Source organism: Loxodonta africana, chromosome 19 (assembly GCF_030014295.1).
Source record: "Loxodonta africana isolate mLoxAfr1 chromosome 19, mLoxAfr1.hap2, whole genome shotgun sequence".
NCBI lineage: Eukaryota > Metazoa > Chordata > Mammalia > Proboscidea > Elephantidae > Loxodonta > Loxodonta africana.
Genome location: NC_087360.1, coordinates 27,205,605 through 27,230,957, shown reverse-complemented (window position 1 = coordinate 27,230,957; position 25,353 = coordinate 27,205,605). Strand labels below are relative to the sequence as shown.

Genomic DNA, 25,353 nt, shown 5'->3' with positions numbered 1-25,353 from the left:
TGATATCCCTGGTTCCACGTCCTCTTCTGAAACCGGCCTGAATTTCTGGCAGTTTCCTGTCGATACACTGCTGCAGCTGCTTTTGAATGATCTTTAGCAAATATTTGCTTATGTGTGATATTAATGATATTGTTCAATAATTTCCGCATTTGGCTAGATCACCTTTCTTGGGAATAGGCATAAATATGGATCTCTTCCAGTCGGTTGGCCAAGAAGCTGTCTTCCATATTTCTTGGCATAGACGAGTGAGCACCTCCAGTGCTGCATCTGTCTGTTGAAACATCTCAATTGATATTCCATCAATTCCTGGAGCCTTGTTTTTCGCCAATGCCTTCAGAGCAGCTTGGACTTCTTCCTTCAGTACCATCGGTTCCTGATCATATGCCACCTCTTGAAATGGTTGAACGTCGACTAATTATTTTTGGTATAATGACTCTGTGTATTCCTTCCATCTTCTTTTGATGCTTCCTGTGCCGTTTAATATTTTCCCTAAAAAATCCTTCACTACTGCAACTCAAGGTTTGAATTTTTCACTTCTTTCGGCTTGAGAAACACTGAGCATGTCCTTCCCTTTTGGTTTTCTATCTCTAGCTCTTTGCACATGTCATTATAATACTTCACTTTGTTTTCTCGAGCAGCCCTTAGAAATATTCTGTTCAGTTCTTTCACTTCATTTCTTCTTTTTGCTTTAGCTGCTCAACGTTCAAGAGCAAGTTTCAGAGCCTCCTCTGACATCCATCCTGGTCTTTTCTTGTTTTTCTGTCTTTTCAATGACCTCTTGCTTTCTTGGCTTATGATGTCCTTGATGTCATTCCATAGCTCATCTGGTTTTCGGTCATTAGTGTTCAACGAGTCAAATCTATTCTTGAGATGGTTTCTAAATTCAGGTGAGACATACTCAGGGGGTATTTTGGCTCTCATGGACTTGCTCGGATTATCTTCAGTCTCAGCTTGAACTTCCATATGAGCAATTGATGGTCTGTTCCACAGTTGGCCCCAAGCCTTGTTCTGATTGATGATATTGAGCTTTTCCATTGTCTCTTTCCACAGATGTAGTTGATTTGATTCCTGTGTATTCCGTCTGGTAAGGTCCATATGTATAGTTGCCGTTTATGTTGGTGAAAAAAGGTATTTTCAATGAAGAAGTCATTGGTCTTGTAAAACTCTATCATTCTATCTCCGGCATTGTTTCTATCATCAAGGCCATATTTTCCAACTACTGATCCTTCTTCTTTATTTCCAACTTTCACATTCCAATCACTCTTGATTATTAGTGCAACCTGATTGCATGTTCAATCAATATCAGACTGCAGCAGCTGATAAAAGATCTTCAATTTCTTCATCCTCGGCCTTAGTGGTTGGTGTGTAAATTTGAATAATAGTCGTATTAACTGGTCTTCCTTGTAGGTTTATGGATATTATCCTATCACTGACAGCATTGTACTTCAGGATAGATCTTGAAATGTTCTTTTTGATAATGAATGCAACACCATTCCTCTTCAAGATGTCATTCCCAGCATAGTACGCTATATGATTGTCCGATTCAAAATGACCAATACCAGTCCATTTCAGCTCACTAATGCCTAGGATATCGATGTTTATGCGTTCCATTTCATTTTTGATGATTTCCAGTTTTCCTAGAGTCATACTTCATACATTCCAGATTCCAATTATTAATGGATGTTTCCAGCTGTTTCTTCTCCTTTTGAGTCATGCCACATCTGCAAATGAAGGTCCCAAAAGCTTAACTCCATCCACGTCATTAAGGTCGACTCTACTTTGAGGAGGCAGCTCTTGCCCCGTCGTCTTTTGAGTGCCTTCCAACCTGAGGGGATTCTCTTCTGGCACTATATAAGACAATGTCTCACTGCTATTCATAAGGTTTTCACAGGCTAATTCTTTTCAGAAGTAAACTGCCGGCTCCTTCTTCCTAGTCTGTCTTAGTCTGGAAGCTCAGCTGAAACCTGTCCTCCATGGGTGACCCTGCTGGTATCTGAATCCCGGTGGCATAGCTTCCAGCATCATAACAACATTCAAGCCCCCACAGTACGACAAACTGACAGATAACCTTGCCAAACCATTTTATCAAAAAAGTTTAAGTTCTTCTCATCAGTTGGGTAAGGTACTATCTCATTGTGATATTCACATGCATTGCTGTCATTCTGAATGAAGTTGAATGCCTTTTCATTCTGAGCTGTCTGTTCGTTTCACTGTTAGGTCACTGATCAATGTCATTGGTTTGTAAGAGCTCTTTATATGTGGAAGAAATTAGCCTTTCATCTGACCTACATGTTGCAAAATTTTCCACAATTAATCATATTGCCTTTTTTTTTTTGTCCAGAAATTTTTAATTTTTACATACCCAAATGTATCAAGCTTCTCTCTTACGGCTACTGGAGCTGTGTCTTTCCCAGAAATCTTAGAAAGATTACTAAAAGTAGACAACATCTCTACCTACATATGATCATCAGGGGAACCATACAAATCAACAGACAATTCTGGCACAAGTGCTCTGAGTGGGGAGCCCACTGGGCATGTGACCCAGATTTGGGATGTGGGACACCTTCCTGGAAGAGGGAAGGGATGATGTCTGAGCTGAAACTGAAGAGTGAGTGGGTATTGGCAGGCAGAGGGGAAAGGATGGAAAAGCTCTGTGGTCATCTGAGGGAAGTGACAGATGTTTGGTGTCCTGGGCGTGGGAACAAAGTAAGGACCAGCAGGCTGGACCATGTTCAGTTCTTAGCCTGATGGCAGTGGGGAGACAGAAGGTTTTCCTCAGAGGGTCATCTGGCTCCATTTCCTTTTGGGAAGATTATGCAGGACTGGAGGGTCTGAGAGGAGGTAAAGGTCACCAAGGAGAAGGTGCAGGTTGGACAGGACAGAGCCTAGGAGTGAGCAGAAGGAGAGACGATCTGGACTTAGCTCTTCAGGGCTAGATGGCAGGGAGAGGTGAGGGCTTGAAATCCACGTTCTCAGAGAGCCCCCCATATGTCTGTCATCCCTTGATATTCCCCAGAATCCACTTCTCCTGGGTCCAGTGGATAGGTTGGCGGTGCGTGGTCTGTATCAGCCCCAGCCAGCTGACAGCCCCGTTGGGCAGCCAGCCAGAATGGACAGTGATGGGAGGAAGGCAGGTTCCCTAGCCTTGGGGGGTGAAGGGTTGTGTGTGATACAGACTGCCCCTTGACGCTTAGGGGTGGTGCTAGGCTGGCGGCGCCCTGGGCCTGCCCCCTCTGCCCAAATTCCACAGTAGCCAAGACCAGCTCTTCTTCCTAAAGTACCTCTTCTCTGTGTCTGCCTGTTTCTTTTTTCTGTTCCTCTGTCTGCCTTTCTCTTTCCATCTATCTCTTTCTACATCTCTGGCTTACTCTGTATCACTCTATCTCTGTCCTACTGTCTCTCTCTCCCTTTCTGAGTGTCTCTCTCTAGCTCTCTGGCTCTTTCTCTCTCCTCCTCTTGTTCTCCTCCCTTTCAGAACCACCTCCCTGGATGTGGAAACTATTCACCTTGGGAACATTAGGCTGGGCAGGACTTTGCGCTCATGACCCAGCAGGTACCACCCAGGACTGGGGAGACCGCAGTGTTGGCCGGCAGCTCCAGAGTCTCTGGTCTGACAGGCTTCTCTCAACTGCCCTTCACTTCTGCCCGATCCCTCTAACTGCAGGGCCTCAGGTGTGGCCAGTAGAGGGTGGGCTTCACCTCACTGGGGCTAAAAAGATGGACGCTTTTCCTCATAGAAGGTCCTCACTCTCTACAGACCCCGCTCCTAGGCCTCCGGTCACCAACCATCCCCCTCACCAGTCTAGAAGTTGCACTGCCAATGATTCAGGGCCTAAAAGAGGAGGAGCCCTTTCTAACCATCCCCAGAATTAAACGCGTCAGTCATCCATACCGTAGTGTGAATAAGAGCTCCTTCCTCTACCTCCCAGCTAGGTGGATGCTACCTAATGAGACTCCATTAGTCCCTTTTTATAGAAGGAGAGGTGTGGAAAGAGAATTTGAGTGAGGGACCCCAGAGAAGGCAGGTGGGGCAGAGTTGGGGGAAGAAGGTTTGAGGGGAGGCGCCAGAGAAAGGGAAGTGGGAATCTTGCTAAGGAGAAGTCTCTGCATTCGTCCATCCCTTCACAGTCACAGAAAGTCACCAAGTCCTCACATCATCCCCTTTTCCACATGGGGGAACTGAGGCCCAGAGAGAAGGGGCTTGCTCTAGATCACACAGAATAGTCAGGTCTCCTAACTCCAAATACAGGTACCCTGCCCTGCCACTTGCTTGTGCCCAGCCCCATCACTACTGCCCCTATCCTCCACCCCACAAACATTCAGGACCCTCCTCCTGAGGATTTCTGAGGAAGGAAGGAAGGCCCTAATCATAAATTAGGGAGGAGCCCTAATTTATGATTTTCTGGCGGCTTCCTTCCTCCCATCTCTCCCTTTTAGCTCTGGTCCCTGTTCCGTGAAGAAAGAATGAGCTGGGTGAGAAGGGCAGCTCCATGGAGCGTAAATAATTCTGCCAGCAGCTGTCTGGGTTCCCCAGAGCCTCGACCCTGGCCCAGCGGGGCGCACCCTGCTCTGAGACCAAGGGACAGCAGGGCTGGACCCCTGGATCAAAGGCACAAAGTACGGGCATTGTTTCCTAACCTGGAAGCTCTCAAGGAAAGCCCGGCCCTCCGGCCCTCCCCTTTGTCTGGGTAGCAGCTTTGAAGGCCGCTGACATGTACAGGGCCCCTTCCCTTTCATGGCATCCAGGCGCTGCCCCGGCGGCCATCTGCCTGGGGCCCACTAGGGGTTGCCGCCAAGGGCTCTGGGCCCCCTCGCCCATTTTGGCTCTTCCTTATCTTTAGAATGAACACCATATTGGCTCCTATCGGATGGGGGCCTGGGGCTCACAGAACCTGGTGTGTGAGCAAGGTTGATAGCATGGGGCACCCTGAGCCGGGGAGGCTGTCCAGGCAGACACATCCAGTGGGGAGGAAGGAGCCACCAGCCATGGAGGAAAGAGGCCCTCAGCGCTGGCCCCGATGGGAGTTCACAGGGGAAGGAGGCTACAGGCCAGGTTTGTTTGCTGTGAAGAGAAAAGCATTTCCTGTTTGGACTAGACCAGGGTAGACATGTCCATGAATCTGCAAAAGTGGGGGCTGTGGTTCCTGGACCCGGAAGGGGGCATGTGTGTGAGTGTGTGTGTGTGTCTGAGTCCATGACCCTGTGTGGCCCACACATGTGTGGCTCCAGGTCTCTGTGTGTGTCCACGTGTTCTCTCAGAAAACAGTAAGGGCCACCTAAATCTGAGCAAAGTTATCTCTCCTCCCAAAGAAGCCCCCACTTGAAGGTCTCCACGGAGGGAAGCAGTGTGACTTGCTGGGCAAGCGCACAGGCCAGCACCCTCACTCACTAGCTGTGGGCCCTCAGGCAAGCCCCTCCTCCCCCTGAGCCCACACCTGGGACAATAAGGGCTGCCTTTTTTTTTTCCAGGACAGCGACAATGCAAGCAAAGTGCTTAGCACAGCGCCTGGCACAGGGTCAGCCCTCGGGAAACGGAAGCTGCTGTCGCTATTGGTGGTTGTGGTCTGGTCTTGGCAGCAGTGCAGACTAGGCCCCCAGGGAAGAGGCGCCGCCCACAGGGACAGGCCCTGAGACCTCCAGCCAGCCGGCCCCTCTAGTCCTCATCTCGGCAAACCCTGAAACCTCAAATGACCAAAGCCCTGGCCCTCTCAGCACTTCCTGCCCTCTGCTCTGGGAGGAAGAGGCTGAAGACCAGAAAGCAGACTGAATACCACCAAGAAAGTATATCCTTAAAGGAGGCTTTGGGCTGTGCCCCAGGACCGCCGCAGGGTGACCTGAAACTTTTACGCTTTCCCAGAAGCATGGACTCTTGAGCCAGAAGGGATCTTTTAAAGGCCCAATGGCTTGGTTTTTTTTTTTTTTTTTTTTTTTTTCAGGCAAAGAAATGAGGGGAAGTGACTTGTCCTGGGCCACACAGCATCTAGGTAGTTGCTCGGATATTGACACCCAGGTCTGTAGGGGCACAGAGCTTGTGTGATAACCATTAGACAGCACTGCCACAGGTCTGGCAGTAATTGTAAATAAACATACACTTCGGCTTCAGCAAGGACAGGACCCTCTCTGAAGTCAAAATATCAATAATCACTTTTACTGAGAGGGTCCCTTTGCTGGAGAAATCCTGCAGTGGCCAAAAGCTCCCATGAATTTGGTGGCTGTGGTGAAGGAATTTGTATGCCGTTACAAACATTTCAGACAGGTCGCAAAGGGGTCCCAGACACCTCTCAGTCCCTCTGAGGCACCCCCAGGATGGAAGCCGCTGCCCAGCACTTCTACTTCCTAAAGAGTTGTGTCCCCTTCAAAGTGGCTCCTTGGAGTGATGCCTTTGTTTTGTTTTCTTTTCATCCCAATACAACTTTATTTGCAAAGACAAGTTGCAGGCCAGATTTGGTCCACTGGCCGTAGTTTATTGGCCCCTTGAAGATAGTCAGAAACCCTGGTGGCGTAGTGGTTAAGAGCTACGGCTGCTAACCAAAAGGTCGGTAGTTCAAACCCACCAGGTGCTCCTTGGAAACTCTATGGGGCAGTTCTGCTCTGTCCTGTAGGGTCACTATGAGTTGGAGTTGACTCTACAGTAGTGGGTTTTTTTTTTTTTTAAGAGAGTCACTTTTTTTTTTAATTGTGGCTTTACTGTATAACTCTATTATGTTAATATATATAACAAAAAACTTGCCATTTTAACCATTTGTAAGTGTACAATTCAGTGACATTAACTATAGGCATCACGTTATGGTCCTGGATGATGGTTTTTGATCCCAGCCCCTCAACTGAGTCCTTAGATAGGCCCCAGGATCCTCCTGGGAATGGCCCCTCACTGGGCAACCAGAGAAGCATGAAGCTGCATTTCTTGGGGGGTCAAACAGACGGCACATAGTAGGTGCCAAACATCACATATGAGGGAGTAAAGTTGGCACCAGGGTGATGTTGTTGGAGGAACTAGGGAGCCCTTGCGGGTTTACATACAGAGGGAACAGTGCATGCCAGGGCATTGCTGTGCTATCTCAATCCTGCCCACATCCCTGTAAGGAAGGGGCAATTGTCCTCCTTCCAGAAGAGAGTCTGAGTCTTGGAGAGGAGCAGGACTTGCCCAAGGTGCTAAGAAAGGGCAGAGGCAGGGGTTGGACTCGGCTCTCACCACCTGCTCCCTGGGGGAGGGAGGCATGCCTCCAGCCACAGCAGGAGCCTACTGGTCCAGGCGCTCAACTGCCCACTGCATGCCAGTCCCCACAGGAGGAGGGTTAGAGACCATGCTGGCCTGTAGGAGTTCTGGGTCCCCTCTTATGAGAGTTGTGGCCCCTCCACATAAACAGGCAGTCTTATCACAGAGGCACACATCACACGCATGCACACAGGTATCACACACACTCATCACACATCACACACGTTACACACACACAGGCATCACACACACTCACCATGCACACGTCACACACACATCACACACATGCACATGTCACACACACATCATATACGTCACATTCCTCACACACACATGCTACACACTTGTATACACCTTTGTGGGTTCACAGAGCTCCCTCAGAAGCCCACTCCTGTACCCCACATGAAGCTCCACTTTAAGCCAAGCCTTACTTACCATGTTAAGATGTGGAAACTGAGGCTAAGATATACATGCCGACGGCACCCTTTCCTACTTGTGGTTAAGAGCTCTGGAGGCAGGAGATATGGGTTCAAATCCTGACTCTGCCAACTACTGGAGGGTGATTTTAGGCAGATGACATCTTTCTGTGCCTCAGTTTCTCCATCTGTAAAGTAGTCCATACTGTACTTACCGGGTCTGCCAGGGCCAAGCATCCAGTCTTTGCCCCCCAGGGGGGCTGTGAGTGCCTGGGCCTCAGTTTTCTCGTCTGTAAAATGGGAATAATTATGCCTACCTGGCCCAGAGGTGTTTGAGGACTAAACAGACAGGATGTGAAGGGAGGTGCAGGGCCCACACACAGTGGTGCCCACTATTCACAAAACTTCTGTTGGATGGATGGGCGGACCCAGTGAGCAGTGCCCCACATCGTTCCCGCAGGCATGGCGGGGTCGGGTCTTGGCTCAGTTTCCTAGTCTGTAACACGTGGGAAGGCGTCGGGCTCAGGTGGGCACCTGGCCGGCCTCCTGACCGGGGAGCCCGGCCCCCTAGGGCTCCTTCCGGGTTGGCAACCGTGGCGCTGGGGGCGGGGGGGCGCCGAGGGGCCGGGCGAGGCCGGAACGCGCGCCCCCGCCCCCCGCCCGCCTTCGCCCGCCTCCTGCCGCTCGGCCGGGAACCGGGCTCCGCGCGCGTCCGGGGCGGCTGGCGGCGGGCGGCGGGCGGCGGGCGGCGGGCGGCCAGGGCCCGGGTGGAGGGGCTGGGCTCAGCATGGGCGGCCCGCGGGCCTGGGCGCTGCTCTGCCTCGGGCTTCTGCTCCCGGGGGGCAGCGCCGCGTGGAGCGTCGGAGGAGTCCCGTTCTCTGGACGCAGGTAAGGGCTGGGATCCCCCCTCCACCTCGGTGCCCTGACTGCCCAGGACTCCGGGCACCCCCCAACCTCGATGCAAGCCCAGGACTGGAAAAGGGACTCGCGTCCTCCACCTCGAGGCCATCCCGGGTGGGGGTGAGAGCGGCAGACCGGCCCGCTATCTGGCGCAGGCTCCTGGGAATGCGGGGCTCCGCGACCTCATGTGTCCGGAGCCCCGTGAGCCTCCCACACCCTCTCCCTGCCGTTTCACCCCCCAGAGCCCAAGAGCAGGGGAAAAGCACAATGAGAACAAGCCCCCCAAGACTTCTTCGTCTTGGGGGAGGGGCCCTTGCACATGTGCCCAGGACACCCCCTTACCGTCCCTGGGGTCCCCCTCCCCTTTTCCCTGCTCCTGGCTTTTTTTAGTCCCCAGCTATTTATTTCCCTCGGAGGGAAGGACTGGGGTGGAGCCTCAGAGCCCTCCGGGCCAGTGGCAGCCCCCTGGGACCTGGTATTCTGGACAGAGACAGAATCTCCCTGTGGTTCTCCCGGGAGCTGGGAGCTGGGAGCTGGGAGCCGGGAGCCGGGAGCTGGGAGCCGGGAGCCGGGAGCTGGGAGCTGGGAGCATTCTCTGCCGCTGGCGCGTATGGAGCGTCTCCTAGTACCTGCTCAGTGCTGGCCCCTTACAGGCAGGATCTTACATTAATCCTTCAAGGACTGAATGGTGTAGGGAGCACCGTCCCCATTTAACTGATGAGCAAGCTCAGTGAGACCTAGGAGAATAAACATCACCTTCTAGGCTCGTGGGCCATCGACAGAAGAACCGGGATCCCAATCCGGGTCTTTCTAAACTTAATAACTGCCTGGAACCCTCCCTGCTCCAGTGCTGTTGCAGTTCCCGCCCCTGCCGGGGTCCCTCTCAAGGGCTGCCACCGTTGTCCGTGAGACGGACAATGCCGCCTGGCCAGGCCTCTCCAGGCTTTTTTATCCCATTCAAAGGCTTGTCCGGCCTCCACCCTTCCACAGCCTCAATTCTTTAATGCGCTTCAGAAATTCCCTTTTCCCAGTGATCAGGGGCCAGTATCCCCCCCACCCCACCCCACCCCCAGCCAGGCTAGCAGGAGCAGGTGACATGGAGAGAGGTGGCCCAGGCATCAGAGTCCAGAAAGCAGTTGTCCAAGGCAGGGATGGAGGAGTGGCAGATGTCAGATGTCACAACCGCCTCCTGCTATGTGCTGACCTTGGCTGGCCTGGGCTGGGCTCTTACCTGTAGCCATCACCTCCAGAATCCTCCCAACCACCATAGATGCATGTATTTTATAGTCCATGTTTCACAGAGGAGGAGGCTGAGCTCGGAGCAGAGATATGATCTGCCCAAGGCATGGGCGTGAGTCCTGGGTCCCAGATGCTACGGTGACAGACAGAATTTGGAATCCCCAGCATGGGTTTTGGGATGCTAGTCGAAAGAGCCTCCTCGGCCCCCAGCATTTCCTGGGCAGGAGGGGTACAGCAGGGCATGGGGCTGCAGGCAGGTACCTGGTGGTCACTGGGGACCATCACCCTGTTTGCTCACAGGAGGCTGACACAGCAGGCTGGACATCACAGACAATGCTGTTATCCCCATTTTACAGATAAGGAGACTGAGGCCTAGAGAGACGAGAAGGACCTGAATCTAGGCCAGTTCGTTTCCAAATCCATTGTCCTTTTCACCCTAGCAGCTCTCCTGGAGGAGGGAGAGAGGTGGTCAGCTTGAGGGGCTAGGGCGAGTTTCAGAGAAAGGTTTATAGGTTGGTGTTACGAGTTAGGGTCCTGACCTCAGACAGGATGGGGTTTTATTCCTGTCTCTGTTGCCCACTCAATGTATGACCTCAGGGAGATCACTTCGTAGACCTAGGCCTCAGTTTTCCTCTCTGTAAAATGGGGATGATAATCTCACTCCCTGGGCCTGTTCTGAGCATGGGGCCTGACACGCAGGTGCCCTCATCAGTGGTTTTTCTGTTGTCAACATTAAGTGGGGGAAGGGACCCCGACACAGGGGAGTCTGTGGGTCTCCACTGCCAGGACCTTCCCTCATGGCCCGCATCCCAGGTTGTTGGAGACAGCATGGGGATGTCACACCCCGCCAGCCCTCCCTTCACCCTTGGCAGCCAAGACCAGAGACAGAAAAGTGGCTTTGTGCTTGGGGAGGGGGAGGCCCGGGAAGGCATCCAAAGGGCCGCCCCCTGCCCCAGGAATGTGGTGAGACTTTGAGATCCCCAGATCTGGGGCTACTGGAGGCCATGCTGGAGCCACCTTGGCTCACTCCTGCCCCGCAGCTCCCAGAGTCCCTGCGGAGCTGCTCCCTGCCCCGCTGAGGTCCATCCCAGCCTGAATCATGGCTTCCTCTAGCTGCCAGTCTCAGCGCTGTTGCTCTAGGGTTCAAGCCATCACCAGCATCCTGGCCCAGGCCTCTTTCAGCTCAAGCGCCATCTTCCTTTGGGCAAATCCCAGGACCAGGAGAATGGAGAACTATAAGATGGACGGCATGTCCCCCAGCTCCTCTCCACAGGGCTCAAATCCCAGCTCTTCTGCCCACTGGGTGACCTGGGCAGGTGACTTCTCGGACCCTCAGTTTCTTTCTCTGTAAAATGCACTACCACCACCACCACCAGTTGCTGTCAGCTCCAACTCAGGGCGATCCCATCTGTGTCAGAGTAGAACTGTGCTTCGTAGGCCTTTCAGTGGCTGATTTTTGGGGAGTAGATCACCAGGCCTTTCTTCCAAGGCACCTCTGGGTGGATTTGAACCTCCAACCTTTCGGTTAGCAGCCAAGCATGTTAACTGTTCATACCACCCGGGGACCCCTCTGTAAAATGCAGAGCCTAACACTCGCTGTCACACAATTGAGGAAAGCACTTGGGAGGAAGGTAGCATGCAGGTGTCCCTAAGGCCCAGGGAGCCAAGCCTGTGCCTGGGATGTGGCCCTGCAGTCCAGGAACCAGAATTAGCAATAGCTGCTAGCGCTGCACCAAGCATTTTATGTGAAACCTATCCTGCCAGTGGAGATTCTGCTGTCCCCATTTGCAGATGGACAAAGTGAGGCCCAGAGGGGATCAGGGCCTTGTCCAAGGTCACCGAGTTAGGAAACAGCAGAGCCAGGACTAGACCGTCGCCTCTGGTGTAGGGCTCTTGCCTCCCCCACCCCTACCCACATGCCTCCTTTCTTTCCTCTCCTTTTCATAAGGCCCTTGGCCCCTGGCCTGCTTGGCTCCCTCCTGCAATTAGCCCTATCGCTGTTCCGGATCACAGCCCTGGGCCCCGCAGAGACAAAGTCCCCTGGGCCCCTCGTGGCAGGGGGTGGAGGCAGGTGGGGGAACCCCAGTGGAGATAGCCGGTGCCAAGCTGAGCTGGTCTGGCCTGTTTTCCCCGCTCTCTGTGGACTCCGGGAGCCCAGGAGGTGCTGTGTGGGCAGACATGGTCGCCCAGGGGCAAAGCCTGCCTTCTCTAGCCGCGGCCCTCGCCCATCTCACTGGAGGCAGCTCCCCTCAGTGGGCCCTTGAGCAGCTCACCACTGACCAAACCCCAGAAAGGAAGCCCCCAGGGGCAACAGGGATAGGGGTGGATCTTCCAGGGGTCTGCACCCACCTCTAGTAGCCTCTGCCAGCTCCTCTCTGTTCTCCCTTATCCAGTCATTCAGCAAACACCCCTGAGGGCCCTCAGGCCGAGCCCTAGACTGGCCTGGTCCCCACTGTGCTCTTCCCCCAGCACCAGGGGCTGAGGAAGACGCTCAGGGCTGCGGTGGGTGGTTGTGGGAGCAGGTGGAGTACCTGACCCCACCTGGGCCTCATGGAGGATTGAGACCCAAAGGATGAATAGGAGTTTGCTGCAACAGGGGGAGGAGCTTTCCAGGTGGTGGAACCTCATGTGCAAAGGTCCTGAGGGGCAGGAGGAGGGGCAGGAAGATAGGAGAGGGGACAGCAGGCAGGTTGGCAGGGAGGGCGGGGAGGAGCCCTGGTGGGCAGTGAGCTCCACACCAGGTGGTGGCAATGCTTAATGTTAGGTCTGGGCTGTGAAAAGAGCCCCCAGGTGGGCAGAGGGTTAACTATGATTATATGTCTCTTTGGGCCTGCTTTGACCTGTCTGTACCATGAGAGAGGGCCTCCGAGTGTGTGTGTGTGCTGGTGTGTGCGTGTACATGCGTGTACCCTGAGGGCCCTGTGTCCGCAGGTGTGACCCCGTCTGCAGGGAGGATGGGCATATCTGTGGCTAGGTGTCCTGCTGGATTTGCCTTGTGTGTATGTCTGTGTGCTGCTGTGGATCTGTGTGCATGTGCATGTGTGTGTCAGTGCATACTTGTGTGTGCCTTTTCCCAGTGCCGTGTGTGTGCTGGGTGTGCGCACGTGCATGTATATGTGCTGTGTGTGCATGCATTTACGTGTGTACATGTTGTGTGTATGTGTTTGTGCACGTCTGTACACTGGCATGCAGTAGACATTCCATGCCCAGGGACTCCCCCCTTACCCGGAGCTTTGCTCTGCTCCCTCCCTCGCCCCTTCCCTTGCTCATGGGGGCCCCAGGCCAGCCTAGGGAGCCTCACACAGGCTGCAAGGACCTTATGAGCCCCCTGAACTTGGGCCCCAGGTTTTATGCATTTTTCTGGGGAGAAGCCACAACTCACCTCAATTTCCCAAGGGGACTTATGAGCATAAGTCATAATAAAACCCCAACAAGCTCAGAACCACGGCTCTAGAGACCCAGAGGGCCTAAGGGTTGGGGGCATCTTTTTAAACTTATAAAATCCTCACCTGTTCATTATTAGAATTTCCAGTCTGGGCTGAAGAGCGCAAGCTCTGGGGTGAGGCAGACCTGAGCTCTAACCATGACTGTGACGCTCACCATGGGGGCCCTGGCCATGTCACCAGACTCCGGAGACCGTTTTCCCATTTGTAAAGTGGCCATCATAACAGAGTATGAGAATTCAGAGGTGCTAATGCATGGAAGGCCCTGAGCCTGGCGCCTGGTATGCAACAGTGGCTGCTGTTAGTGCTCCACACTAAGACAGACTAGGAAGAAAGGCCTGATGATCTGCTTCCAAAAATTAGTCAATGAAAACCCTATGGATCGCAACAGGACATTGTCCGATATAGTGTTGGAGGATGAGCCCCTCAGGTTGGAAGGCACTCGAAATATGACTGGGGAAGAGCTCTCTTCTCAGAGTAGAGTCAACCTTGATGATGCAGATGGAGTAAAGCCTTCAGGAGCTTTATTTGCTGATGTGGCATGACTCACAGTGAAAAGTAACAGCAGCAAATACCCATTAGTAACAAGACGTGGAATGTACGGAGATGGTGCAGGACTGGGCAACGTTTCGTTCGTTCTGTTTGCACATAAGATCCCCATGAGTCGGAGCCGACTCAGCGGCAACTAACAACAACAGCAACAGCTGTGAGTATAGGACACAGAGCAGACAGCACACCCCTCCCACCCCCAGACATGCCATTCGACGCGCGTGCGTGAGTTTTCCTAACTTTATGGGCACATAGCTATGTATGTGCGGACATGTACAAATTGCCTTTTGGCTTTCTCTTTCTTTTTTGAACAGCAATGCAGTTGTTCTGTTTCTAGTGGTCTGTGCTTACTTTTCCCCCTGGAACCAGGTACGGTGGATGGTCTAGAGTTTGCACACAGACACCTTGGGCTCCAGAACAGTGTCCAGTTCTCCGTGTCTGGCTGTTCCCTAGCTGTTAGGGCTGTCCCGTTTTGTGCAGTTACTGACAGGTGGCCCAGGTTCCTCCGGGCTTCTGTTGCTTCCTGGAGCCAGACCAAACCAGCATTTCTCCCCACTTCCTCACTGTCATGGCTCTACCCAGGCGCTTTCCCCTCCCTGGGCTGATTCCAGTTGGACACACAAAAGTGCAGGGACTTCCCCAGGGCCCCAGCCAAGGACTTTCTCCTCCTCGTGGACAGTGTGGGGGCGGGGCAGCAGCAGGAAGGACAGCGGTGGGGGTGCGCAACTCCAAGGTGGCTGGGACATTCCAGGTGCTCAGCAGCCCTCGGCCCCAACACAGGGTCACAGGCCCTGCGCTTTTTGTTGGGGCTAGAGAAGGCAAGAAGGTTTCAGGTGACCCTCCTCAGCCTGAGCCCCCCACCCAGCCAGGCTTTCCTTTGTGGCCTCAGCCTAGGGTCAGCTGGTTCCCAGGCTGGGGCCTTCACAGAATCACGGACCGTGGCTGGAGGAGATGGGGAGGAGACGTGCTCAAATCAGAGGCCAGGCTGGTCCATTTACAGTCCCTGGTTCCAATCCTAGCTACACCATGCACCAGCTCTGTGACTTGAGCAGGTTGTCTTTACCTCCCTGAACCTCAGTTTCCCCTCTGTGAAATGGGACAAGGGTGCCTTCCTGCCTCACTGTGGGAGGATGTGTAAATACCTATAACATACAGTAGGTGCTCAATATGGGCAGCTATGATTATGAGTCGGCCACTGGAGAAGTCGGTCCTCCATGCTGGGGACACTCATTACTCATTTGGGATATCCTGGCTGTCACATTGAGGGGACACAGAAATGAGTGAGACGGGCGGTCAGACATGAATCCACAGCTGAATTCAGCCTGATAGGTGCATGGCAGATGGCTGCACAGAGCCCTGCAGGGCCCAGGGCAGGGAGCCATCATTTCTGCTTGAGTAGGAGTGCAGGTGGGAAAGGACTCTGGAGACAGGGGACAGCACAGCCAGGCTTTGAAGGTTGGAGGAGTCAGTGAAAGGAGGCCCTGAGTGGCTCAAATGGTTAAGCGCTCAACTGCTAGCTGAATGATTGGCCATTCGAATCCCTCTAGACGCGCCTTGGAAGACAGGCCTGGCAATCTGCTTCCAAAAGGTCACAGCCTGGAAAACCCTATGGAGCAGTTCTACTCCACACACATAGGGTCACCATGAGTTGGAATTGACTCCACAGCACCTAACAACAACAGGTGCCAGGTGGAGAAGTAGGGAAAAGGGCACCGCAGGCAGTGGGGCCTGGAGATGTGGTGTCTTACAGCAGGTGGGGGAATAGGGGTCCCATAAGGCTGGGCGTGAGGGTAAGCAAGGGAGGAGCAGGGCCAGGTTTCCATTTTATCACAGTCCATCTAGTGGAGATTCTGAGGGGATAGAATAGGGGGCCACTTATATCATCCAGGTGGGAGGCAGGAGGCAGCAGGGACCTGTATGGGTCAGGGCTGGAAGGAAGTCACGTAAGGCTGATAAGACACCCTACCCCCGTCTTGCCCCACGTAGCTCACTCCTCAAGACCTTCTGAGAGCCCCCAGCTTGGCTGTCCCCTTTAGGGCCATAGAACTCACCCCACAGCCACAAGCAACACAGAGACACCCACCCAGGGCCCGAAGGACTCTGGGGACTCAGGGACCTCTCTGCCTAGGGACCTGGGGCTCCTCGCCCATCCCCCTAGGGTCCTGCATAGGAGCTGGGTGTGGGACCTGAGCCCCTTCTCTTTGGGTCTGTTTCAGGAACTGGTGCTCGTACGTGGTGACCCGCACGGTCTCGTGCCATGTGCAGAATGGCACCTACCTTCAGCGAGTGCTGCAGAATTGTCCCTGGCCCATGAGCTGTTCCGGGAACAAGTAAGTGAGTCTGTGGTAGGGAAGGCACTGATGGGCCTTCCAGGTGGAGACACTGCGCGGGCAAAGGCCGGGTGGTGGGTTTGCACAGAGTGCAGGGCAAGGCTGGGACCACAGGGATAAGTGGAGCAGGGGAGCGGTGGCGCCATGCTTGTTCTCAGCACCTCCCATGTGCTCTTGAGGCACCCTTGGAGAAGGTGTTCCCCATTCACCTGCATTCCTAAATGTTCACTGTGGGTGCCAGGCCAGCTCAGCTTGCTGGGGCTTCCTGTCAGTTAGTGTCCAGATCCTCCCACCTAGGGGGAGTGAGATGAGTGAACCCCAGAATGCAGGAGAAGCGAGGCTTCCAAAGGGGCCTGGAGGCTCTGTGGGAGAGGTGGTGGAAGGCTCCTGTCTGAGCCAGGCCACCTGGGCACTCTTTCAGCTACAGAACTGTGATGAGACCCACATACAAGGTGATGTACAAGACAGTGACCGCCCGTGAGTGGAGATGTTGCCCTGGGCACTCAGGACCGAGCTGCGAGGAAGGTAGGACCGTCCGCGGGCTCCAGAGCTCCTGTGGTGGCCATGTGCCTCCTGCTACTGCACCAGAGCCTTTGAGTGTTGCTAAGTCAGTAGCCGCTGCCCACGCGCACTGTGCGCACTGGTGCCGCTGCTCAGAGCTGCGGGGCGAGGCACAGCCCTGCCACAAGTCGGTGCCTGCTGCCCCCGGGCAGTGGCCACGGGCCTCTTGGGGAATTCGCAGGACCCCTGGAGGAAATTTCGTATGTGCTGTGTAACTCACATTTGAAGTCACACAACTCAACCCTTTATTCCAAACTTGGGAAACCCTATGCCGACATTTCCATGGGACGTGGTGACAGGTACCGAATGGAAATCCCATTTCATTCAGGTTGGTGGCTCAGCAAGATGGGGACAGTTATAAGGTGATGGGCACCCAGCTTCTCAGTGGCGGAGCCAGGATTCGAACCCCACCCTGCCTGGCTCCAGGCCCCTGCCCCTTCCTCCTGCCCCCAGAGCCTCAGGGACGGGAGAACTTGGCCGGGCACCCAGTCTCCAGAGCATGCCCCAGGCAGAGGGGCCAGCACACCGTCTCCCTGTTGCCCCCACCCTCCTTCTCTGTGGTTCAGGATGGCTCTGGCCAAGCACCCAGCAGGGGCACCAGGGAGGCAGCCCTGCCTTACCAGGAAGGGCTCCATAGCTACCTAGACAGCCCTCACCCAAGGGTACCTGTCTCTCTGCTGGGCGTACTGGCCGCTTCCATCCCCACTGCCTGACTGAATCCAAACAGATTTTTGGGCACGGAAGGGGTGCGTTCCCAAGAATGGCCCTAAAGAGGATAGACCGACCTCAAACCAGCCGAGAACCAGGCCCATCGCCAGCAAGAGCCACCTCGATGGAAGCAGGCGTTCAGGGTCCCAAAGGTAGCACACTAATGTAAACGCCAGATGTGGGAGGTGTCCTGGTTCTAGCAGCACGAATGTGGGGAAGCTGGGAGCAGGCAGACATCTGAAGGGGAGCTGGGACCAGCACCTCTCCTCCCCACTGGGTGTGAGAGTTAAAGAGAAGCCAGAGGAAGAGGAGAAGGTGGCAGGGCCTGAGGGTCAGGAAGGGAGCCAGCCGAGAGGGGCCTCTGCCAATGAGGCCACAGGGGATTTGTGGTAGGAAGGGGATGCGTCCCCAGGGTGTGGGGTCCACCTGGCCCAGAGACATGAGCAGGCAGGGCCTGCTGAGAAAAAGGCCACTCTGTCCTTGGATCCCCTCCCAAGGGCGGCTCTTCCTGGGTCTGTGGGGCCTTCAGGGAGCTAGCAAGGGCAGGGGACAGTTGGGGGCAGCACCCATGCTCCCCTTAAGTCCAGCTGCTGGAAACCTCACAACCAGGAGGCTGCCAATGGCAAGGGGAGCAGCAAGACAGGCTGGGGCCAGGCCAGGCCAGTCCTGACATCTGCCAGCTCCCCCCGTGGAGCCTCCGAGGCCCTGCCCTGGGAAGGGAGTGTTCAGGGCTGCATGGGCCAGACACACAACAGCTGTGTGGCCTTGGGCCGGGGACTCCCCAGTGCATTGTGTAAGCCATTGTGCAAGGGTGCCCGGCTGGGGAGGCAGTGATCTGGAAGCCGGCCATACACTTCTTGTGCCTGCTCGGAGGGAGGGGCATCAAGCTGCCGGCAGACGCAGCAGCCTGGGCCTCCCCTCACTGAGGCCTATGTCCTCACCTGTGCGAGGGGCAGGATAAGAGGGCCTGCCTCACAAGGATGCTGTGGGGTGATGAAGCAGCAAGGCATTGGCATGTGGCACAGCAGCTCATGGTGGGCACTACGTGATGACTGACAGGACAGGAGGGGCTTCTCCCCACCCACAGGGTTGAAGTGAGAAAGCGTGGTAGGAGGCGGGATGCTTAGGCCTGAATACTCTGGAAAACTGCTCAGTGGGGCCCAGTGACGTGGAGCAGGGATACACGGGGCCTTGCTGTTCCATCCTGGGCCCAGCCCTTCCTCCCAACAGCCAGGCTCGGGCTGAGCTTCCCCTAGCTGTTTCCGCTGCTAGTGAGTGGCCTCATGGCCTGCCCAGTGCTGTGGCTTGACCCTAGGGCCTCCGAGCTGCATCACAAGGGGCAGCAGGGCCTGGGAGCAGCCTGAGGTGAGCAGCTTGAGGTGAGCGGCAGGGGAGAGGGAACACCCGTCCTTCCAGAATCCAACCCTGGATCCACTGTGGCCTGCTGTGTAGCCTGGGGCAACTTGCTTCATCTCTCTGGACCTCTGCTTTATCTGGAAGTCGCCCAGGATTAAGAAGTGGGGACTCACACCTGGCACACAGTAAATGCCCAGTAAATACCTCCCACCTACTTCTGCCCCCTGGGCTGAGGATGCTGTGGTGACTCCCAAGGAGGGCCTTGCCTCCTCTGTCTGCCATTTCTCCATCAGCTGCTCAACACACAGGTCTTCACCCCTCCTCGCCCTGGTTTTCTCATCTGTAGAATGGGGATAGGAGGATGAGTGGGGATAGTTTTGCTTGATGTTCACAAAAACGCCCACGAAGAAGTGGCCAAAATGGGGGCCCCGTTTTACAGATGGGGAAACTGAGGCTTAAAGAGGTTAACGTCATTCAACACCTGAGCGCCAGGATTGAAACCTGCCAGACCAAGCATCCCTGCCCCCAGGACTTGGGAGGTGGGCTGGATGGCAAGGAGGGAGCCTGGTAACCCACTCACCTGGCCAGTCACTCCCACTAGAAACAATGGGTGAGGAAGGGCCAAGGCCAGGAAAGCATCACATGGGCAGCCTGCCTGCAGGGCTGGGCATGGGTGGGTGAGCACAGTGCCAGGGCCACATCAGGAAGGTGGGCAGAGCCCAGCGGTCACCCTTTCTGAGCCTGGGCCTGACCCCCTGAGTGCACCGGACTGGTGGGCTCTGCTGAGGATGATGTGGCCACTGTGTCACCCCTGCCCCTGGGGCTCCCCAGACACATCTCTCCCCCATCAGCCCCTTGTCCAGAAAATGAAAGTGGGGCTCAGAAAGGGTGTGTGTCTCACACAAGATCACACAGCAAGTAAGAGTCATGCCTGGGATTCTCCCCCCGGCCTCTCAAAGCGGCCCCAAACCATCTGGAAGTCATAACACGAGGGGGCGAAAGCTGGGCCTCCATGCTGGGCCCTGCGGCATGTGCTCATCTTTGTCTCATCTTCCTGCCATGTCACAAAAGGTCCAGATGTGGAAATTGAGGCTCGGAAAGGGGAATGCCTTGGTCAGGGGCACAGCCTGTGAGCTGTGGAGCCAAACTCAAACCCAGTCAGAGTCCGGAGCCAGGGTTCTCTCTCTGCAGCAGCACTGGCTGAGGACTTGGAAGGGCGTATGTTCAGACAGCTGGGGTGCTGTGAGGCTGGTGGAAGTCAACCTCAGCCCAGCCCCTTCCAGAGGGAAAGGCAGAGGGGTTGGGGTCTCCCTCCCTCCCTCTCCCTTTGGGCTCCTGGAGTCGGGCTGCCTCCTCTTTCCCCTTAGTGTCCCCGCTGTCCTCAGAGCACCAGTCCCTTCCCCATCTACAGACACCTACAACACCTCTCCTCCCTGACAGGGAACCAGAGAGGGAAAGAAGCTTGCCTGAGCTCACACAGCAAATGAGACTCAAAGTTCTAGCCCAGGCCCCTTCCTGGGCCTCTGAGCCTCTCCCACCATCCAGGGGTGGGTACTTTCTTGCACACGTTTCTTGGGTTCTAACCAGGTGCCACCCACGGTGCTTTACTTTGCTGATTCAGAGTACTGAGGGCTGACCTGCAGAAAGCCGGCCACCCTGTCCACCTCCACTCCTGTCTGGGAGGGTCAGCAGCCCCCACCTCCCCATCTCTCCTGAAGGCCGTCCTCTGCCCCCAGCCTGGCCCTCTGGCTCCATGTACCCTCTGCCCACACTGGCCTCCTCTCCCACCTCACGGCCTTGGCAGTGGCTGGCCCCCGACCCGCTCAGTGGGCCCCCACCCTGCTGTCATTATTCCCAGCTCTCCAGTGCCTGGCACGGGCCTGGCACACAGTGGGTGCTCTGGAAATGAATGAGAACCTCACCATACCCCAAGTAGGTGGCCAGGCCAGACCCTCACTCAGGCTTCCCCAGACCTCCTGGCTGGGCTGGAGGGTTCTCAGAGCTCCCAGCCCTGACCTCAACCCCTGGCTGAGCAAATATTTACATTTGCAAAGTAAATTCCCTGAAGGAAACCTGGGGGATGGGCCAAATGCCCCCTGTGGTCCGTTGTCACTGAACTGAGCAGAACTGGTGGGCTAAGTTGTGACCAGGAAGCCCCTCACTTGGCCCCTCTCTTGGGAGAGAAAGCCTCCAAGGTGGAGCTGATATGTCCCCAGCTTCTCATGCCCCCATTCCCAGTTTAGGAGCCCTTGTGGCACAGGGCTCAAATCCCAGCTCCGTCTCTTCCCGTCTCTGTGAGCCTAGGCAGGCAACTTCTCTTCCTCGGACCTCAGTGTTCTCATCTGACTCATGGGGTGAGACAGGGCCACACAGGCCTCTTAGCTCAGGCCCAGCACCTGTTGGGGAAAAAGATCAGGAACTGGAGACAGCTGCTGGCCGGGGGGAGGTCAGCACAGGACGTGATGGGAGGCTTTGGCAAAGGGCAAGCACCCTGGCCTGTCCAGGAAGGCTTCCTGGAGGAGGTGACACAGAGTTAACAGCAGTAAGGGTGGGGGAGTGTGGCGCGTGCATGTGGGTGTGTGTGGAGGGCGGGTGGGGACCTCCTGGGTGGTGGGAAGAGGCTTGAAGTCAGTCTCCCAGAGTGGAGCTGGGGTTTGTGGTCCTGGGATCACCCAGGAGCTCTGACCTTCAGAGCCCCCCTGGGAGACTGAGGTTGGGGCTGGGGAGGGGCCCTTCAGGGTGGACCACCAGGCAGGTCTCAGCCCACTGGGGCCTGCTCCAGGGCCTGACCACACACCAGTGGGAGGGATGGGACATGAGACGGTCCCCCAGCTGAGCTTCTTACTGGCTATAATTTTGTGCAGTGTGGGATGGTTTTACAACCCAGTATGTCCCTTCAAATATTTCTGTCCATTAATCAGAATTCAGGGGAGTTCTTTTGAATAGTTTCTGTGAACCATGAATCCAGAGCCAAAATTTCCTGGTGTTTTTGACAGTTTTGTTATTTCTTTAAACTTTCTTTCCTTTCCTTATTTATTATTATTATTTTAATTTTAACTGGTAATTACTTTGAGCCTGGTGGTCAGGCCGTGTTTTCATTAGTTTTTTTTTCATTCTGGCTCCCAGTGAAATGTCCAAAAGCAAGTGAGTTGAAAAAAAGAATTTCTAACCACAAGTTCAAAGGTTAATAACCCAGGGACAGCCTGGTGGGATAATAGAACGTTTATGCTCATTTTCAAGAGCGCTGTGTCTGCTGTCTACATTATTTTGTTTTTTAATTGGCTTGCTTGCTTTAAATGCGTCTTTAGCCTGTGATTCATGCATTCATCAACAATGGGTGCCGGGCCCTGTTCTAGGCAGCGGGGCAGTGCTATGAAGGAGACAGACAGGGTCCCTGTCCTGGTGGGGCTGGCGTCCCAGCCAGGGACACAGACAGTAGATCATGGTCTAGGAACTGCTTGCTACAGTGTTCAGCATGTTAGAGGGCAGAAAGAGCTGGGGCAAGAAGGAAAACCAGAGCAGGGTAGCGGATGGGGGGCAGAAGGACATGATGCTCTGCCAACGTTTGAGCACAGAGAAAACCAACTTTCCACAAGGATGGAGGGACGGCTGTGGCTTTTCATCGACTTTCTGAAAAGCATAATAAAATGGATTTTACGTCTTCACCTGGGAACAAAAAGGATGAGGAGGGCTGGGCCTGGCCATTCTTCTCTTGGTCACCAGCATTCCTGCTGGCCGCTGGCCTCTCTGCCTTTGACTGATGGTGACTTGGGGGGCTGATGCGAGGTACGGGGTGGCCCAGGAGAGAGGGGATCAGGCCCTGAAGTCAAACCAAAACCATTAAAACCAGTTACGGCCAAGTGGACTCCTTCTCACGGTGACCCTGTGTGTCAGAGTAAAACTGTGCTCCAGTGGATTTTCCATGGCTGATTTTTTGGAAGTAGATCACCTGGCCTTTCTTCTGAGGTACCTCTGGGTGGACTCACATTTCCAACCTTTTGGTTAGCAGCTAAACACTTTAACTGTTGTACCACGTAGGGACTCCAAGGTCTGACCAACCTGGGTTCAAGTCCAGGCTCAAGACCTTTAGGTAGGGCAACAGTGGGTGAGACCCTTCAACAGGGGGAAAGTGGGGATAAGCCCCATTCACTCATCCTTTAATCTAAGCACAGGGAATAGAGGAGTGACAATGCCTCAGTCTCCCCTCACAGGGGTTTGTGAGGATAATGAGTTGAGATTATATATGCAACGTGCTTAGAATGTGCCAGACATTGAGTAAGTGCTGCAGAAGTGTTATTATTGTTGTTAGCTGCCATCGAGTCTGCTCCAATTCATGGCAACCTTATTAGGTATAACAGAACAAAACATTGCCGGGCCCTGCACCATCCTCACAATCTTTGGTATGTTTGAATCCATTGGTGTAGCCACCACACCAATCTCACAGAGGGTTTCCCTCGTTGTTGCTGACCCTCTCCCTTGGTCCCTGGATGGTGCAAGCTGGTCCCCGGATGCTGCACATGGTTAATATACACCCAATTGCTAACCAAAGAGTGGGTGGTCGGAGTCCAGCCAGAGGCACCTTTGGAGAAAGGCCTAACCAGTCTGCTTCTGGAAAATCAGCCACGGAAAGCCCTGTGGAGGACGGACACACGTGGGCTTGCCGTGAGTTGGAGCTGACCTGACGGCAGCTGGGAGTTGGTTAAGACCAAGCTGGGCTTTGTGAAGCATTTAGCATTGGGCATGGCTCACAGTGGATGTCCCTCCTGCCCAGAGAGCCCAGGCCCCTGCCCCAGTTCTGGGCTGACAATTTTCACCCTCTACCCTCTTTTTTTTACCTGAGTGGGATTTACCCCATATGCCTGGCAAGTCCCAGGCCAGGGGGTGGGTGCACTGAAGATGCAGGCCCAGCCCGAGCCAAGGCCCATCACTGGGACCTGGAGCTGAGCCTGGCAGCCTCCCCACTGGGGGCCAGCTAGAGGGGCCCGTCTGGTTTGAGTTCCCGGCGCCTCTCGCTGCCTGCACCAACCCACAGCCCACTCTGAGCTGCCAGGCTTGTGCCTTATTTGGGTCTTGTCTCCCCCCAGATGACACTTCACAGCCTTAAAAGGCAGGCCCAGCGGGGAGGGGTTAGAAGGGATAGTTGCCACTGCTAGCTACAGAGCCCCTCCAGCTGTGCCCCCACCCCAGCTTGGCAGCCCATCCCTCCAGCTGTGACCATCACTGTCCACCCCCAAGCCAGATCAGCCAGGACAGCCTACTTCTTGTAAGGGTGGTAGGCTCCTGGAACGAGGCCCCCTTGCCCTCCCGGGAGCCGCCTCCCTCTGGTTTTCATTTAAAACCAGGGCTGGATCCGCTTCAGTCTGTTCTTACCAAGTGGGGCAGGGAGAGGGTGGACAGCCACAGTTGTAGCTCACGTGGATGGAGCACCAGGCCCATGTGTCCTCATCGGTATCCTCGGGCCTCACACAAGCCGAGGAGGTGAAGAGGCCTTATTATCCCATTTTACAGATGGGAAGATAGGCAGATCCAGGGAGGACAAGGCACACAGGTCAGTAAGTGGCAGGGCTGCAGCCTGACCTGGTAGCCCTAAACTCTTAACCCATGTAGCTAGCTGAGATTGTTGAGGAATCCCCCAGCCTTACTCATGGCCCCCGCCCCACTGCTAGCCCACTCCTCAGCCCCATCAGTTTGTCTGCTTTGGCCCAGCTCAGCCCAGTTCATGCTATGTGACCCAGGTAACCTGCCCCTCTTCTCTGGGCCTATCTTCCTCGGCACTGAGAAGAGTAGGGGCTGTGGTGGTAGGTGGGCAGGGGACATAGCCAGCAGGCCTCTCACCCCACCGTCCCTCAGTTGTAGGCTCCTCTGGCCACGTGGAGCCTGGGTGGTCAGGAAACACCATGAGACGAATGGCGTTTCGGCCCACAGCCTTCTCAGGTGGGTCCTAGGGGTCAGCTACTTGGGGTCTCCCCGGGCTGGGGGAGGCCTGGAGGAAGCCTGGGGCAGTGTGGTTGGTGACTGTCCTGAACCAGCTGGGTCCAGCTGTGGAGGGTCAGAGACAGGTCCTGCCCTGCCCTCCTAGTCTGGAAAGAGAACTGAGAGAGGGAGGAAGGGCCCCAGAGGGCAGCCTGAGCTGGGATCAGGCACCCCGAAACGCAGGACCACCAGACACATACTGATGAGGGTCCACGTGCCAGTTTCCTCTTTTTATTTAAACCAGCCGTTTCTGAGCACCTGCAATGTGCGAGGCACCACGCCAGTGGCTGTCTATCTTCAGCTCACTGACACCTCCCAGCGCCCCCCAGGAAGGCGTCATTATCCCCATTTTAAAGAGAAGGAAGCCGAGAGTCAGAGAGGGGACATCCCTGCCCAAGGCTCCACAGGTGGCAGGAACAGTGGGGGGACTCGGCCCCAGGCTTTGTGCTCGCCCTGAGCCTCCGTGTCCTTACGTGTGAAGCAGGAATGCCCTTTGTCCTAACACGCAGGCTTGTCCCAGGACTGGGAGAAAGGCTTGTAGAGCACCTGGCACAGTCCCTGGCAGCTAGGAGGTTCTGTCAAAGGCCAGAACTGTCAATGATAACTTCAGTATATAACTGAGGAAGCTGGAAGAGCTGGACATAGCTCGGGAAGGTGATTCC

The 25,353-nt window shown here is 55.0% G+C and overlaps 1 protein-coding gene across 2 annotated transcripts in view; it reads left to right on the top strand.

The window, feature by feature from the left end:
• The first annotated feature begins 8,417 nt into the window (after positions 1 to 8,417).
• The window catches only part of EMID1 (EMI domain containing 1), a 51,046-nt gene continuing 34,110 nt past the window's right edge, over positions 8,418 to 25,353 (top strand). For both annotated transcript variants that reach the window (XM_064272504.1, XM_064272503.1), the window contains exons 1-4: positions 8,418 to 8,520; positions 15,980 to 16,093; positions 16,515 to 16,618; positions 24,569 to 24,652. In XM_064272504.1, coding sequence (XP_064128574.1) covers positions 8,420 to 8,520; positions 15,980 to 16,093; positions 16,515 to 16,618; positions 24,569 to 24,652 — 403 coding nt within the window. In that variant the 5' untranslated portion in view covers positions 8,418 to 8,419. The remainder of the gene's footprint in view (positions 8,521 to 15,979; positions 16,094 to 16,514; positions 16,619 to 24,568; positions 24,653 to 25,353) is intronic.